The sequence below is a fragment of the Penicillium bovifimosum genome, assembly GCF_028826915.1.
Source record: "Penicillium bovifimosum strain IBT 22155 chromosome Unknown utg000005l_segment0_segment0, whole genome shotgun sequence".
Lineage (NCBI taxonomy): Eukaryota > Fungi > Ascomycota > Eurotiomycetes > Eurotiales > Aspergillaceae > Penicillium > Penicillium bovifimosum.
This window is the reverse complement of record NW_026622714.1, coordinates 5,740,292-5,755,381: the sequence shown is the minus strand read 5'-3', so window position 1 is coordinate 5,755,381 and position 15,090 is coordinate 5,740,292. Positions and strand designations below refer to the sequence as shown.

At 50.0% G+C, this 15,090-nt stretch overlaps 4 protein-coding genes across 4 annotated transcripts; 1 reads left to right on the top strand and 3 right to left on the bottom strand.

Moving 5' to 3' along the window:
• Positions 1-125: 125 nt before the first annotated feature.
• Positions 126-335, bottom strand: N7515_007411 (uncharacterized protein; the record flags this gene model as incomplete). The annotated part of the gene is made up of 1 exon (XM_056668155.1): positions 126-335. One exon carries the CDS (start codon positions 333-335, stop codon positions 126-128), a length of 210 nt encoding a protein of 69 aa, XP_056521751.1.
• Positions 336-370: 35 nt separating this feature from the next.
• On the bottom strand, positions 371-1,732 carry N7515_007410 (putative JmjC domain protein; the record flags this gene model as incomplete). The annotated part of the gene is made up of 1 exon (XM_056668154.1): positions 371-1,732. The coding sequence occupies one exon, from the start codon at positions 1,730-1,732 to the stop codon at positions 371-373; it is 1,362 nt and encodes a 453-aa protein (XP_056521750.1).
• Positions 1,733-2,027: 295 nt separating this feature from the next.
• Positions 2,028-3,766, bottom strand: N7515_007409 (GTP-binding protein Obg; the record flags this gene model as incomplete). Its single annotated transcript, XM_056668153.1, has 2 exons — positions 2,028-3,217; positions 3,247-3,766. 2 exons carry the CDS (start codon positions 3,764-3,766, stop codon positions 2,028-2,030), a joined length of 1,710 nt encoding a protein of 569 aa, XP_056521749.1.
• An 8,233-nt stretch (positions 3,767-11,999) lies between these two features.
• On the top strand, positions 12,000-13,973 carry N7515_007408 (MFS transporter; the record flags this gene model as incomplete). Its single annotated transcript, XM_056668152.1, has 3 exons — positions 12,000-12,096; positions 12,213-13,068; positions 13,157-13,973. The coding sequence occupies 3 exons, from the start codon at positions 12,000-12,002 to the stop codon at positions 13,971-13,973; spliced, it is 1,770 nt and encodes a 589-aa protein (XP_056521748.1).
• Between the last annotated feature and the right edge of the window lie 1,117 nt (positions 13,974-15,090).

Below are 15,090 nucleotides of genomic sequence, written 5' to 3'. Positions count from 1 at the left end.
TGGATTAAATGGATATCATGCAAAATGGTGGGTATCAATGTCATTTTCATATAGATATGGATTCATCTGGCACATGGAGAGGTTAATTCTACTTCCGAGATATCATATCCATCCGCAAACCCATTTCATTCCCACCAGAAGCTCACGCTGATTCCAGCTCTCAGTCCACGCACGTAGTGCCACCACCCAATGGGAATATAGAGACACTCACCCTCACGGAGAACTGTCTCTACATAATCAGCGTCCTGAAAACCAGGCCACATCTCTTCCCACTGATCATACTCAATGGGGGACATTTCGATAGCAGCAAGGTCCACCTTGGAGGTATTAGACATGTCGATCTCTCTGCGAATCGGTGGCTGAACCCCGGTCACGGGGTCTGGCTCTGCCGTCTCGTCAATCGACGTGACCCATTCATGACCGCGTGGGTGAATTTGAGAAGCAGGCGTGCGCGGCGAATAGAGACGGATGTATTTGGTGCCCACGACCTGCGCGAGGATGTTGTGATAAGGATCATGATGAAGAGGGAGATGGTCCCGGCAGGCCCGATCCATGTGTTGATAATAGGGTCACTGGGCATTCCCACGTCCGAACCATCGTCAGCCGTGTCATATTCGTTTGGCGTGTCCACTTTAGGGTGTGGGTGTTCAGTCTGTGCTCGGGCTTGGTTTTTCGCTTCACGTTCTTGCTTTTTCTTCTCATAGACTGGGGTTCCCGGCTCCGGACCAGGAGGAGTAATATAGCAGTAGTCCGGTACACTGATATCATTGCGCAAGGCGGGTATTTGCGCGAGCAGATTGTGTTGCGCCAAGTATGCTGTCTCCCCGTCGAGGTCGTTGGCCTGCGCTTGTTTCGTTGGCATGCCAGTCGGGGCTAGCTTACCCTGCCACAGATGCCTGTCCACGAAGTCTTTGAATGGAATAATCTTCTGGCCCCAATCCTCGTCGGTATATGATCTTCCCAGCTCGATGGGAACCAATCTGCGACCCCCGAATGTGCGCTTCCACCAGTAGTCCCGCGAAGCCCATGGACGCGTCGAAGTGGCCGGCCAATGGCTTATGGCATCCGTAATCACCAGTGGAGTGCGTACGTTTGCAATGTGGTCTTCGATGGAATCAAACGACGGCGCCGACAAACGCGGGATCGGTCGTTCCAGGTCGGGATTAGGGATCGCATCGGGAGGAAAGAGAGGAGGCGAGAATTTCCTACGCTTGGATGCACGACCTTCGACGCTGCTATCGCTGTCCTGCTCATTCTCTGATCCTGCGGCGGTCTGGAGCGTGGAAAGCAAGGATTCAACAAGCTTCTCGCGGAGAGGGGCGCCAGTCATGATCAAGAGCTTGTCGAGAATCTCCACGACATCTGAAAGCCATGGTGCATCTGGGGAGATCTTTGTCTCGGTTGGTGCATTCTTTATGTCGCGTATGAACTGTGCGATGTCGAGTTGGGATTCGAAGGTTTGTTCGGAGGTCAGGCCGCATTTGGTGATGATAATGACGCACGCCTTGACGATAGACGCGTCGGTGTAGAGACGATGCCAGCAGGGATGCACATTGTGGAATGGGAACACGTGTAATTTTGAATTGGCAAGCTCGAGTGCTTTCTCGTACTCGTTGAAGATGAGATGTTGGAGGTTTTGAAGCTGAGGGTCTTCATACTGAAGAATGGGATCGTTGGAGCTCGGTTCCGCGATAACGGACAACGCGTCACAGAGCACCGATGAGAGGCCCATGGCTGCAAACCTAGTGATGAAGGACCTAGGGAGGATGAAGGAGTGAGAGGGTCAAAGTGTCGGTTATACTAAGAGCATTTTTACGGATGGTCCAGTGGATTATGTCGCGTGACGAGGAGATATATTCAAACCTAGGAAGGACGATCGTGACTACTCTACCGGAACGTTTACAAGAGACTAACTTCAAGCAAACCTACAATCCCGTGACGAATGTCAGGCATTTAGCTTCACATATTGATACATTGTTTATTTGTTTATTATATAGTACACTTGGTTCATAATAGGGCCCGATGCCTCATTCGAGGAGCTCCATGACCAGTTTAGGGATTCGAGACACACCTTCACCCCGTTTGGCACTGACTGGGACGACACACACCTTCTCCTTCCAGCCCTTTGCATGCCCAGATGGATGCTCAATCGAGCCATTCTGAACGCCAGTCAGGTAATCCTGCAGGGCTCGGAATTTCTCTTGTGTGTTCTCCAGGTCTGCCTTGGAGGCCACGACGAACCAGGGCTTCAGGTGGAGAGGTGTCATCGCTAGAGGAGGCAGTGAACCATCGGGATTCGTATTCGTGATAGGGGCAAACCGATCCTCTTGTCGCATGCCCTTCGAAGTTTCGTCGAATGGATTCCAATCAACGATCTCCTCCTCCACAGGGTCAGGTGAATCGCGCATTCGCTCGTACTCCCCAAGTTCCAGCCATAATTTCTGAAGCTCCTGTACAGGGTCGTCATGACTGATATCAACCACGAAAGCCAAGATTCCAGCTCGGTCGATGTGGCGAAGGAACCCAAGACCAAGTCCTCGGTCGAGATGAGCACCTTCGACTAGACCCGGAATGTCTGCAATAGTAAAGTGCGTGCGGCGAGCCTTCGACTCGACAAGCGGACGGCCCTTCATATCATCGGTGATAACAGTGCCAATGCTGGGGGAAAGCGTGGTGAACTCCCAATTTCCAATGCGGGTCCGACTGTTGGTCAACGAGCGGAGAAGCGTGCTCTTGCCGGCGTTTGGTTTTCCAACTAGCCCAACGTCCGCAAGGAGCTTGAGCTCGAAATCAAGCTCCAGCATCATGCCGCCTTCACCTTTGGATGCAAACTTTGGTCGTCCCATGTTGCGAGTGGAAAAATGCGGATTTCCCAGTCCACCGGCACCACCAGCAGCCAGAAGCATGGGCTTGTCCATCGGCTTAGAGAGGTCCAGCCAGATCGGTGCCTTGGGCTCCATGGCAGCTATATTCTGTCGTCGCGGGTATGCTTTTGGAAACTGCACCATCAGGAAATCAGATGGTTTCGAAGATGGGTGTAGCACCCAGCGGTCGTGCTGAATGGGGTTGAACTCGTCTTCTACTTCTTCGAATCCTTCAAATCCTTCGCCTTCGCCCTCGCCTTCCGGGTCGAGTTCATCAGGGTTTCCAAAACCTTCTTCTCGTTCTTGGCGATATAAGCCGCCTCTTCCGCCTCCCTGATGCGAGCCCATGCCTCCTCAACGGGATCATAACGGCTCACCTCACGGACCACGGTGCCAACGGGGACCTGAATGAGGACATCATCGCCTCGTTTGCCGCCCTTGCTTTTACCCTGTCCGTTCCTGCCTCTGCTCGCTCTGATAATGCCTCTGCGGGCAAGCTTGTGAAGACTGTTCAAGCCCTCGACAGTTTGAATGTAGATACCACCTCCGCTGCCGCCGTCGCCGCCGTTCGGGGGTCCCTCTTCGACGTATTTCTCGCGCAGGTAAGAAACGCAGCCGTGTCCGCCAGCACCAGCGTGCATTTTAACCCGACATTTGTCTTGGAAAATGAAACGCGAATATTCCTCTGGAGGGGGGTCCAGATGCGACAGGTCGGGTGATACCTCGTCAGTTACGGCACCGGTGCTGGGCTGGGCTGGAACCGTCGGCTCGGGAATGGTGCTCTGGAGCCGAACTTGTAATATGCATGGTCTCGGGGTATTGTGTAGAAAGACTCGGTTGCAACGTGGTGGTCTTGAAAAGAGTGTTCGTATGGGGAGGAGATGGGCTCTTGGATGCGCCATGGTGTGTGGTTGACGGCTACCTCTCGCTCATGCTGTAGGGCATATAGTTTCGGCTGTTGAATTGGTGTGATCAAGACTGGGATTTCGTACAAAGCAGATACTGGTTTTTACTAACTTCTCGGACTGAATTATGACTTCAGCCGATTTCTCCAGCTGCCGATAAGATCACATGGTGATAAGGTATCTAAAGTGCCCCACTGGGTGTATCTTATTTGCCTCTAGTAAACTACAGTTCGTTTTGCTGTTTCTTTTCATTATCGACGGACCTGCATGCTCCCAAGAATGTGTAACTCTAGACTATCTAGTCAAGAAATCTCGTACTTGAAGGTATCAGGCCGCATAAGTACGGTACACAATAGGCCACCCGCGACAACAAGCAATGGCAACGGCAACAGCAACAGCAACCTTCCTGCAACAGAATGGAATACATAGATGATCAATTATTTGGAATTCGATATTTGGAATCAGAACCAAGTCTGTGGAACAGCTTTAATCAAACCTTACCGACGATATGTACTACTACGAACCTACTTAGTGTGTAGCACTAAACAACCTGTACTGCGGATGTATCATAGAACTGGCTGTCATCCGCGCTGATTGGCCCCTGGCTTAGCCGTCAGGTCCATCATACGCAGAAGTCGGCAGTCTGCTGTCACCTTTAGGGCGTACGTACATCCATGTCAGAGATGGCGATCACATCCTGGCTTGTCACAGGGCGGCAAGCAAAAGTACAACCGTACCACGGGGATGTGTGAAGATGGGTTGTACTTTTGGCTTGGAGTATCTGAAAATCCATGCGGTTTCATGTCTGGACTTTATCTAGAAATGATCGGTGGGGGTACTTTTTGGAGGGGTTCCATCGTTCATGATTCCGGAGAGTTTGACAGAAAGCGGAGGTGTTCATGCATATTTCCAATCTGCTACGAGGCGTCGGGGTCGAGCTCGTATTGGGGGATCTCAGATCTCGGTGGAATTGACTTTCGGTAGATAGATTGCCATACGTTGTTCACGTAGATAGCATCGATTATTCGAGAACTAGTAGTATGCTTGAAAGGAGAGATTGTTGTTTGCTCTCGATGTGATAAGTTGGAATGTCGAGGTAGGCCTTGAACAAGCATGAGTGCCGAGTGGTGACACAAGTACACAGGTGTCTTGAGTCAAGACACAGTTAACTCTTGACTACAATAGAAGGTTGTTTTCCTCATACACAGTATCAGACAGGGTCTAGACAACTTGGCTAAAGAGAATTTTTGGGGCAATGTATTATGCTTCGGACATCGTATCCTCTGAATAATAGACAAACCCTTTGTCAAATGATCTCGAGGAGCCTGGGCATCTTGATAGATTCCCTCATACTGTGTAGTCCTTAGTACCACCGCCACAGATCAGCCACCGTAACACACGTGACTGCAATAACCCAACACAATCAGGTGTCTAGACCGCTGCAGGGGAAATCAATCTCGATCGATCAGGCCCAAAGAGTCCAGAATCGATGAAGCAAGGCAACAAAGTACGATGGCAATAGTACGAGTACATTGCACAGGTCTCGCTGAGAGAGCAAAAGTCCACAAGGCTCAGATCCGACACCTTGCGGCCTGCGGGGGAACTCAAAAGGCCAAAAAAGCAAAAAAAGAAAAACCCCGACAGTAAAAGCAAAAACCAAAAAAGAAAAACAAAGAAGCCTCGGAAACAAAGAGAAGGGGCGTTCACATGACCGCGAGGAGAATCAATAGTGTGAATAAATCCTTGCAAAGTCAAGATCCGTACTGTAATTGGGTGTCCACTCGCGGAACTTTTGTTTTCTACCCGTCACCGCGGCACCGGATCCCTGCCTTCCGTTGCCACTGGCGCGGAAGAGGGCGATCGGTTCCTGTTGGCTACGGAAATAGAGATGACAAAAAGATCTGGGAATGGCGTCCACTACAGGGCTAGGTGGTACATCCTTTTGACACTAATGTACTCCATATTATTCTTGACTGGGTACCGTGGAACTGGATCTGTGGTTCCGTGGTTTTGCTGGCGGGGACTGGCAATGTAAGAGGCGCCTTGGAGAGTTGATTGGACCGGGGAGATCCCGCTCGGAAGCCGTACCAGTGCCTGATTTCGTCTTTACTTGGTACGCACTAAGGAGACCTAAAAAGAAGAGCTGAGATCAGAGATGCAAGGGCTGGAAGGACAGTTCGGTTCGGATCTTGTATGCATCATGCATGGAGACTCTGCCGCGGAGACTATTTGCCGAGTTTACAAAGTACTGCGTACATGTGTCTTGAAAAGTACCTGAATTTTCGCTTTCTATCATCCGAGTACTAATTCAGAACTAGAGTCTAGGTTGAATCGATATTTCAAATCACAACACCCCGTATATAGTGACACCGACGACTAGTCCAAAACAATCCGAGAGAGTCTAGCTATACTACGGAGTACTTCAACTTCATAGATATACAACGTATCTTGTAGTATGCATTCTAGAGCCCTGTGACTGTCAAGGTCATACTGTCTACAATTGAGGTGGTAAAAGTCCGAGATGGATATCCTAATAGGGATCAGCGATGCCCCAAGGAAGAACGTCCACAGGCACCATACTTCCATCGTCCCAAACGCTTTTAGCGCAAGATTCAGATCGGAAGCGAAGCGAGGAGTAAATCGTATTGAAGCTTGACAGCGAGCAATTAACTTTGAACCTCCGATCGATCGGGTCCTCTCAAAAGTACACGTCGAAAGCACGACCTGCGGAACTCTGGTATTGAACCCGCAAAGAACACGACTCGGATTCGGCATCAACTTGCATCTGTCCGATTCGAGATTGAGTAGATCGCGATCTGGACAAGCCTGAAACAATTGAATTTGAACGATCTGCAATCTGTATTTTGTACTATAACGCACCTCGAATGGATGTACGTACGATATACAACGCGAACTCCTTCGAGGAGGCGTTATGTTTGTCTGGACCCTTGTTTTTCACCCCATTTTGTGGAGGGTTCCCCTTTCTATCCTTGAACTTGATGTCATCGATGATAATGATCTAGAAGTTGAAGTGACGGAATCCTACATCCATGGTGGCGAACAACGAATACAAGGTAAAAAGTTGATACATCACAGTGATCTTTTCCCGTCACACAAGGGCGGTCGCACCAAGCCTGCGCATTTCCAGCCCCTCCCCGCCCCCGGCAATTTTGCCCAAGACGCCCCCCAATTGGCGATTCGGAAAGCAGACAGGTCCAAAGGGAGCATTCCTATATGTCGGGAAGTCTTTTCCACTTACCGACTGGATACTAATTTGCGGGCTTTTGGCTTTTGAGAGACAGACGGCCCCACGCTTTCAGCCTCGGGATCCTGCGAGGCTGCGTCTGTCAGAACCCGACAATACGGTGCGACAGCTGCTGTCCTATGTGGATCGTGGACCCCTTCGGTTGGGATTTCTTTTTGTTAGCGTCAGCCACCACAAGAATAACTCGCGATACATCGTAGATTGATCTACGTAACCTACGAACTGCATATTAGTGCCGTAGATGTCTTGCCGAGGAAGAGAGCTTCGTGGTAGCTTGATCTGTGGGCTTGATCTGTGGGGCTGAATCGTCCACAATCGGACATAGTTCGGTATGCTGGCGGCCGGTCAGTCACTGTGGCGGGAATGTACGATCCAGCCATTGTGGACACGCGGTGTGAACGAGGCCAAGACGATTGTTTTGTGGAAGCCATACCCGGCCCTTGCTATTGGTCTCGATCAGAGGCGTGTTGAGCTGTAGTATTTCGTGATGCAATAACTTGCTCACACTGGAATGAAGGTAAAGAACAAGGACAAAAAGAAGGAATGTGATCTTTGCTGGCAGATGGACTGGGGAATAGAGATCGGATTAGTACGTAGCGGCACCCCTAATCTGAAACTATATCCCGCCATATGCTGTGACACGGACACGGCTCGGCGAGACTGCGGCAGATCTGGCATGTTTTATCTAGGGTGTTGTCAAGAGCATCACGGATAAATCGGCGTCAATGTAAATCGTAAACCTCAGACTAGATGTCTTGGTTGACTCATGACACGGCTCACCGTCTTTTGGAAAGCTCCTCTTGGGCTAAAATAATCGCGGACGTTTGAATATCAATGCGGCCTACATGCGCAAGGCCGGTTCAAATCGCAATGAACGTCGAAAATCCTCGATCCAAGGTCGGACAGCTTACCGGCGGTGCAGAAGCAAATGGCGGGACAGCCGTGCGAACAATGCCCATGTAGGGCTTGCAGTTCACCGAGTATCTACCTCGATGATGCCAGGGACGAACCACAGAAGGTCAGGATCTAAGAGACGTCAAAGCAATCTTCTGCGGCACCTGAGGAATGCAGCCAAGAGACACACCGCTTGATGTTGATGCTATCAGACCCGGTTGAATTGATGCAGACCGGCGGACAACGATTCATCTTCATTTTCCTCCCCCTCTCTTCCCCCTCTCTTTTCCAAACTGGCGATAATCGGAAGAACATGAGCAGGGATTATGTTCTTCCCCCGCCAGACATGGATGATTCGGTTGGCTGCAGGTAGAATTATGAAAGTCTATGTACTCACATGATCGGCGTCGCGATCGAAAGCGGAATATGTATGAAACGAAGTGTGCTTTGATGGAGTTGATTTTCCACCTGTTGGGTCGCAATCCCTTCTTTCCGAACAGTCCGAATGGATATCAAGGTAGACACGACTGTCTGACGGAACTACGGCAACGTACTGAGTCGCGTGATGCATATCAAAAGATGACGGGCTTGTTGGATCGATGAACTGGCTGTCACCGCTACATCCGCGTCAAGCACGTCGGGCTCCTGGAGGCTGTCTCCTGGCTCCTTGGGTTGCGAATACTCGCGCATCGCATTCGACGTTTCAACGCTTGCCATCGTCCAAGCGCTTGGACTGCCCTCTCTTGGAGCCAATCGCCCTCGGCAGAATGCATGCAGTGCGATAGACGTATTTCATGCATAGAAGGATTTGTCAAACGCTCTTGTCAGACTTCGAAGCTTGGCTTTCACATCAGCCGCTCTTTTGCCTACGTGATTTGTGTTCTGGTCAAGATGTTTGCTCGAGGACTGCTTGCAACACTATCGAAGTGTGCATCGGGGTATTTCCGAACAACCTTGCGAAGGGGACTCTACAGGTTGCAGGAGTCCCCTGTCCCATGCCTTGGTAGTTGGTTCCATTTACAACTCTCTCACCGTTTCTTTATTTTTCCCGTTGGCATGTCCTACCAGGCGCACCCCTGAGAGGCTCAAGCCGCTGTACCTCGAGGTATGACGTTGTTTTCATTTCTAGGCTAATTTTTTTTTGTTTTTCTCTCCCTTCTGGTGACCTCGCCTCACCGGCTTTTGGCCCCTCTCCTCGCTCGCTCGCGTGGCTCCAAACAGCTTTTTTCTGTCGTACATCAAGAATGCAACTAGGGCATATCGCTTCCATGGTTACAGCTCGTAGGATCGCCCCACTTCGACTCGGCCCCTTGGTTCTACTGCAGTGTCTCCTTGTGTCGGGACTACTATGTACTGGCGTATGCATCTGTATCTTGACCTTCGACTAAGATTGGAGTAAGTATATTATAGAGAGAGTCAAAGCTCCGTAGAAGCACAACGGTTCAGCCCGATCGGAAGTGCCTGCGGGATTGCGGTTCATTATCCACCCCCCGACGTTGCCACAATGGCTGAAATGTCCTAGGGTGGTTGATAGGGGGAAGGAAGGAGGGGCATTGTGCTTTTCTATCCCCTGTCGCCGATCGACGCCAAACGGCCAATAGATGGGGCTCGGGAGTGTCGGTGAATTTGTGACAAGCTCAGCTGGGTCCGAGTCTTCTCGAAGCCTCGAAGGTCTCAATCATGAAACCGGCACTAATGGTACAAAGTACAAGCATAAATTACTGAGACGGAAGTACGGTGTGTACGATGTAAGTACGAGGTACCTTTGATAGGACGATCATACAGATCTCCGTTCCCCGTCAGAAGAGTTTCAATAGCTTCCTTCCCTCTTTACTTCCACGTCGATTCGGCCCCATCAGCCCCATCAGAACCAAGTCGGTGGAAACAGGCGGACATCCGACTCCATACTGTGCCGCGCTTGTCGCTTGATTTTGGGTTCCGGGGGATAATCATCTCTCTTTCTCCATAGCTATGTGGTACTGGGGAGAAGGAAGATTCTCTTGTATGTGTATGGGCATCATGGGACCCACTGCACTGGATTCTGATCGATGTGACATTTTTTGCATCAATAATTCGCCTATCGGGGAAACCTCAATCTCGGCTGAGCGGTAGACCGGGAACATTAACGGCTGTGGCCAGAGTCGCCTGACCCCGACTTCAATTCAATTGATGACGATGAAACAATGGACGAGATAGGGCTCCATTCTAGCATCAAGAGATTCCCTTTCAGGTAGTACACCGCATCTTACTCGGACTCTGCGTGTACGTCGTATCCTCAATACGATATGTGCTTGTACATGTGGATGGAAGGGACGACTTCACCCTCGACCCAGTCAGCTGGTTCCAACGACTTTATGAAGGCCGATCATCGGTAAAGTTCATTTCTCCTGATCATCCCAGCTGTCTGGGAAGAGCGGGTACCGGTTTGATATTCCTTCAATTCCACTGGGTGGAGAGTATGACGATAGTTTCAAGTGTTGGTAAGATGGAACGATAGAGACTCATAATGGGTAAGGGAAGAATCCCAACCTTTTTTTTAAATCTTACAATGATTTACACTCTCAACCTGCCCATTGTGTGCTAGTATATTATAGCTCTCGGGGAGGCGCAGAGATACCGCGGAACCATAAGGCGAGATCTATCATCTTCCTAAAGTGCACTAGAACCATAGCTCTGGGAACAAAACACAAAAAGTCGATCCTTTATGCCATACGGGTCAGGTACTGTTAGCGCCCTCTTAGGAGTAGACCTAATGTTGTTCCCCGGGGCCCGGTGCTCAGGACCGTGGGTCTACTACTCTCCTTGGAACAAACAGGATTTTCTCTGTACCCAATCTAACTTCTTTCTGGATCTGGGGGATAGATCTGTCGAATCATGACGGTTGAATGCATTGAAACTTTGGATTAATTCATTTTTTTTTTCAATCCATTAACCATTTCGAAGGTGGAATTTCAGATTAATATTTTCTATGTGTTACAATTCGCAAATGATCTGATCGGATTGCTTTCCTGCTTTGTATGTATATACATCGGCACATCTTTGGTTTCATCATTTTCTACCAGTGGTCCGGAAGAGTAAAGACTTTCCCCCGATGAATTGCCCTGGTGGGTAGGATGGTAATAAGAAAAAAAACACCAAATTGTAGAACCAAAAATATGACTGATTTCTTCCTATTGGTTCCACCCCCTTTCCTTGCCTTGGTGATTCTTTTCCCCCTACTCCCTCAAACCGAACATGTCAGGTTCTACCAGACTACCAGAGATCCACCCTACAAGGGATTTATTAATTCCTCGAAAATTTAAGAGAAAAACCTAAAATAAAATAATAAAGAAATTCCCCAAGACCCACTTCGTCCGTCTTTATCCTGATCCAATGTTTGCCAACTGCATCCTGTACAGCTGTAACCGAAATGTTCAGTTGTGATGCTGAACGGTTGACGTTTTAGTTCTATGGCGCCTGATCATTGCTATAGACCTATCCACAACTTTACATTATAATAACTTCCCCTTTCCCCTCCAGATTTCCCTCTCTTTTCAAAGAAACTCCAGACTCAAACCTTTGAAACATCTTCCTGAACCACTCCATTGGGATTCTTTATAGATCCCTCCATTCTTGATCATCTCCTAGCCACACCAAGTCAACCTCAACCAAGTCGATCGATATTTGACAATCTTCTTCTATACACTCTTCCGAGAAAACAAAGAAGGTTATAAACTCGACTCCCTTGCAGCTGTCTCGTCTCTGGGATAATCCCAAAGATCTTCCGGCCTACTTCATCCGATCTTGAATTGATAACCACAGGGGGAGCAATGCTGAAGTCCTAAAAGCAAAAGACGCTGCTCCTTGCTCCAATTACACCCTTCACTGCGACATTCTCTCCCTTTCACTTTTAACTCTGAGGAAATTAAGCAACCCAAAGCACCGTTTATCTGGTACTTTGTTCCGCCCTTTTCCGGGACATCGAATCTATCAATTTCCAAAGGGAAGCGGGGTGTTTCGAAGCCTCTTGCAAAAAAATCCCCTTTTGTCGTCTTCCAGCTCATTTCAAACCTTCGACTTCTCACCTTCACAATGTTCCAACGACTAGCCTCTTTGATGGGCCGTCGCTCACACAATGGCTCTGGCGAGGACTTCTCTACATTCCCTGTTCGTCAATTGTTCGTTTTAGGTAAGTCTCGTACTTTTGTTCCCGCCGATGAACTATGGAAGACATGGTTGCCGCATATTGCGCCGCAAACCAGATCTGTACCGGTGGTATAGATTGCTGACGATATCATGGTGCAGCACTCGTCCGAATTTGTGAGCCAATTGCTTTCATGTCAATTTTCCCATACGTATATCACATGGTCGAATCATTCCATGTGACGGATAACGACCGCCAGATCGCGCTGTACGCCGGCATGATCACCTCCTCATTCACCTTCGCTGAATTTTCGGCGGGTATGTTCTGGGGCCGCATGAGTGACAGGATTGGTCGCAAGCCAGTGCTCATCATGGGCCTCGTGGGCACGGCCATCAGCATGGTAGTGTTCGGATTTGCGCCCAACTTGGCCACGGCGATGATTGCGCGCGCCCTGGGCGGCATGTTGAACGGCAATATTGGAGTTCTGCAGACGACGGTTGCGGAGATCGTGACGAAGAAGGAGCACCAGCCACGAGCTTATTCGATCATGCCGTTTGTGTGGTGTCTGGGATCGATCATTGGACCGGCTATGGGCGGCGCTTTGGCCCAACCTTGCGACAACTACCCGGCCCTCTTTGCGCGCAGCACCCTGTGGGATAAATTCCCGTTCTTGCTGCCCAACCTGGTCTGCATCACGGTGCTGATTTGCGGCATCGTGGTTGGATTCTTGTTTTTGGAGGAGACGCACCCGGAGAAGAAGCACCAGCGCGACCCCGGTCTGGAGCTTGGCCACTGGTTGGTCAATCAGCTCTGGGGTTCCCGCGTGCAACTTCCTGATGATTCCGACGTGGACGTTCAGGAGAAGTACTTCGATGCGCCTCCTGATTATACAAGCGCCGAATCATCGCCTTGCCTGCGGCCCGTCGATTGCGACTTGGAGGGGCAGAAGAGCCCCGCGCCCAAGGCTTTTACCCGACAAGTCATCGTCGTTATTGTTGCTTACGGGATCCTTGCCTAGTGAGTTGGCTCCCCTCTCTCTTCGGCGCCACACCCTTCCTTCCGATACGCCTGAGCGCATTTACTGACCTGCATTTCCCTCTTCTAGCCACAGCGTGTCGTTTGATCAGCTGATGCCTGTCTTCCTGAGCACTCCTCGATCCGATGACGAGGTGGTGCTACCCCTAAAGTTTACCGGCGGCCTCGGCATGGCCACCAAGACCATTGGGTTCATGCTCGCTGTTCAGGGCGTTTACTCGATGATCGCCCAACTGTGGCTGTTCCCATTTGTGGTCAAGCACTTTGGCACTTTGCGCACCTTCCGCTTCGTCTTGCTTGCCTGGCCCCCTCTTTACCTCGCCGTGCCCTACCTCGTCCTTCTCCCCATCAAGCTGCAGACCTTCGCCGTCTATGCCTCTTTGATCAGCAAGATCACCTTCCATGTCATCGCCTTCCCCGCCACTGCCATCCTCCTGGCCAATGCCGCCCCGTCATCCAAAGTATTGGGCTCTATCAACGGCGTCGCCGCCTCGACTGCTAGTCTCAGCCGGGCCTTGGGTCCTACTCTTACTGGTCTGCTCCACTCCAAGGGTCTCGATAGTGGATACTCCGTGCTGGCCTGGTGGGGCTGCGGTCTTGTCTGCCTGGTCGGTGCCATCCAAAGTTTCTGGATGGAGGAGTCTGCGGAGCCTGAGCGCTTCAAGACCCGTCAGCCCGAGGTCAAAGAATCTGAGTTGAAGCGTGATGCTCTCTCGGACTTTGCCAAGCTGGGCGAAGAGTCTGATGAGTTGCCTGAGGAAGAGCAGCGGCTGCTGTCCTTGCGCTCTAGCATCGACCATGACTTCGATGTCTCGAAACTCAACTTGGAGGTCGTCGACAACTTCCCCAAGGCTGAATGTGATGTCACTCACGATACCAATGTCTAAAAATGTGAAGATTGGTTATTTTGCATCTTCGCCTCTTATTTTCTGCCGCTCTTCTGGCAAGGCGTTTACATTTCAGCGCTAAGGCGCAACACGGATTTCTCTTCTTTTTCTCTTCTTCTTCTTCTTCTTTTCTCCTTTTCATGATACCTCATTTTGCTTTTCTCTTTTCATTCCCACGACTTTTCTTCAGACCAGGAGCCGGCGCAATTATAGATGGTTGCATTGCATATGCAGAAGCATACATTTTGGGTCTCTCTTTACTTTCTCTCTTGTCATCTCATCTTGGAGCATCAACGGGCTATATTATGACCATACTCATGTGCATCTGGGAGGCTAATTGTGTTTTTCTATTTCGCTTTTTCGTCCTATCTTACCATCGATCCTTCGCTCGAAGATCTGATTCTGTCGGTTAGAGTATTTTCTTACGGACTTGCTCAATATTACCACCCATTTCCTGCATCTCTACCAAATTTCCAAAGCCTTCTTCGTAGCCTCATAGAGTAGTTCTTCGCGCTGCCTCATACCCACCCTGAACAGACAAGTGGTTTCACACTAGCAGGCATCCATGTATCCCGACGGTGTCCGGAAAATAAGCACTTGCTCCAGTGTACATAGCAGTGGGCTGATCATACCACAATCGGCTGTACGTCATATAAACCCCTCTGATCTCCTACCTCGGCAGGCCCTGAACTCGTTCGATACATTTCTCTCCATCTGTGAAAGATCTTGTCTTGTACGGGAACAACATGGGGTGGTGCACCTGAACCTAGGTTGCCCAAATGAGGCCACCATAGATCCTAGGGACCTAGCTCTTGTCGACAGCCACAATACGAGGACCAGGATCGCTATGGTCTTTGTTTGGCTCTCGATAATCCGGGGTACCGATTGACCCCAATCTCTGCCGTTCCCGAGGGCAACTTAATCTCGCTGGCATCTGAGATCTCCACAGTCGTTCTGTTCCCCATATTTTTGAACATTCTATCATTCAGTTGTCTACTGTGTATAGGTCTGTCACCGTCTGTCACCGTCTGTGTGGGACGAACTGATTACTCGGAGTTTAATCTAATTCGGGAAGTCTGGCTGCTCTCAGACTCCCTTCGCTTGCGGGCCGCGATTC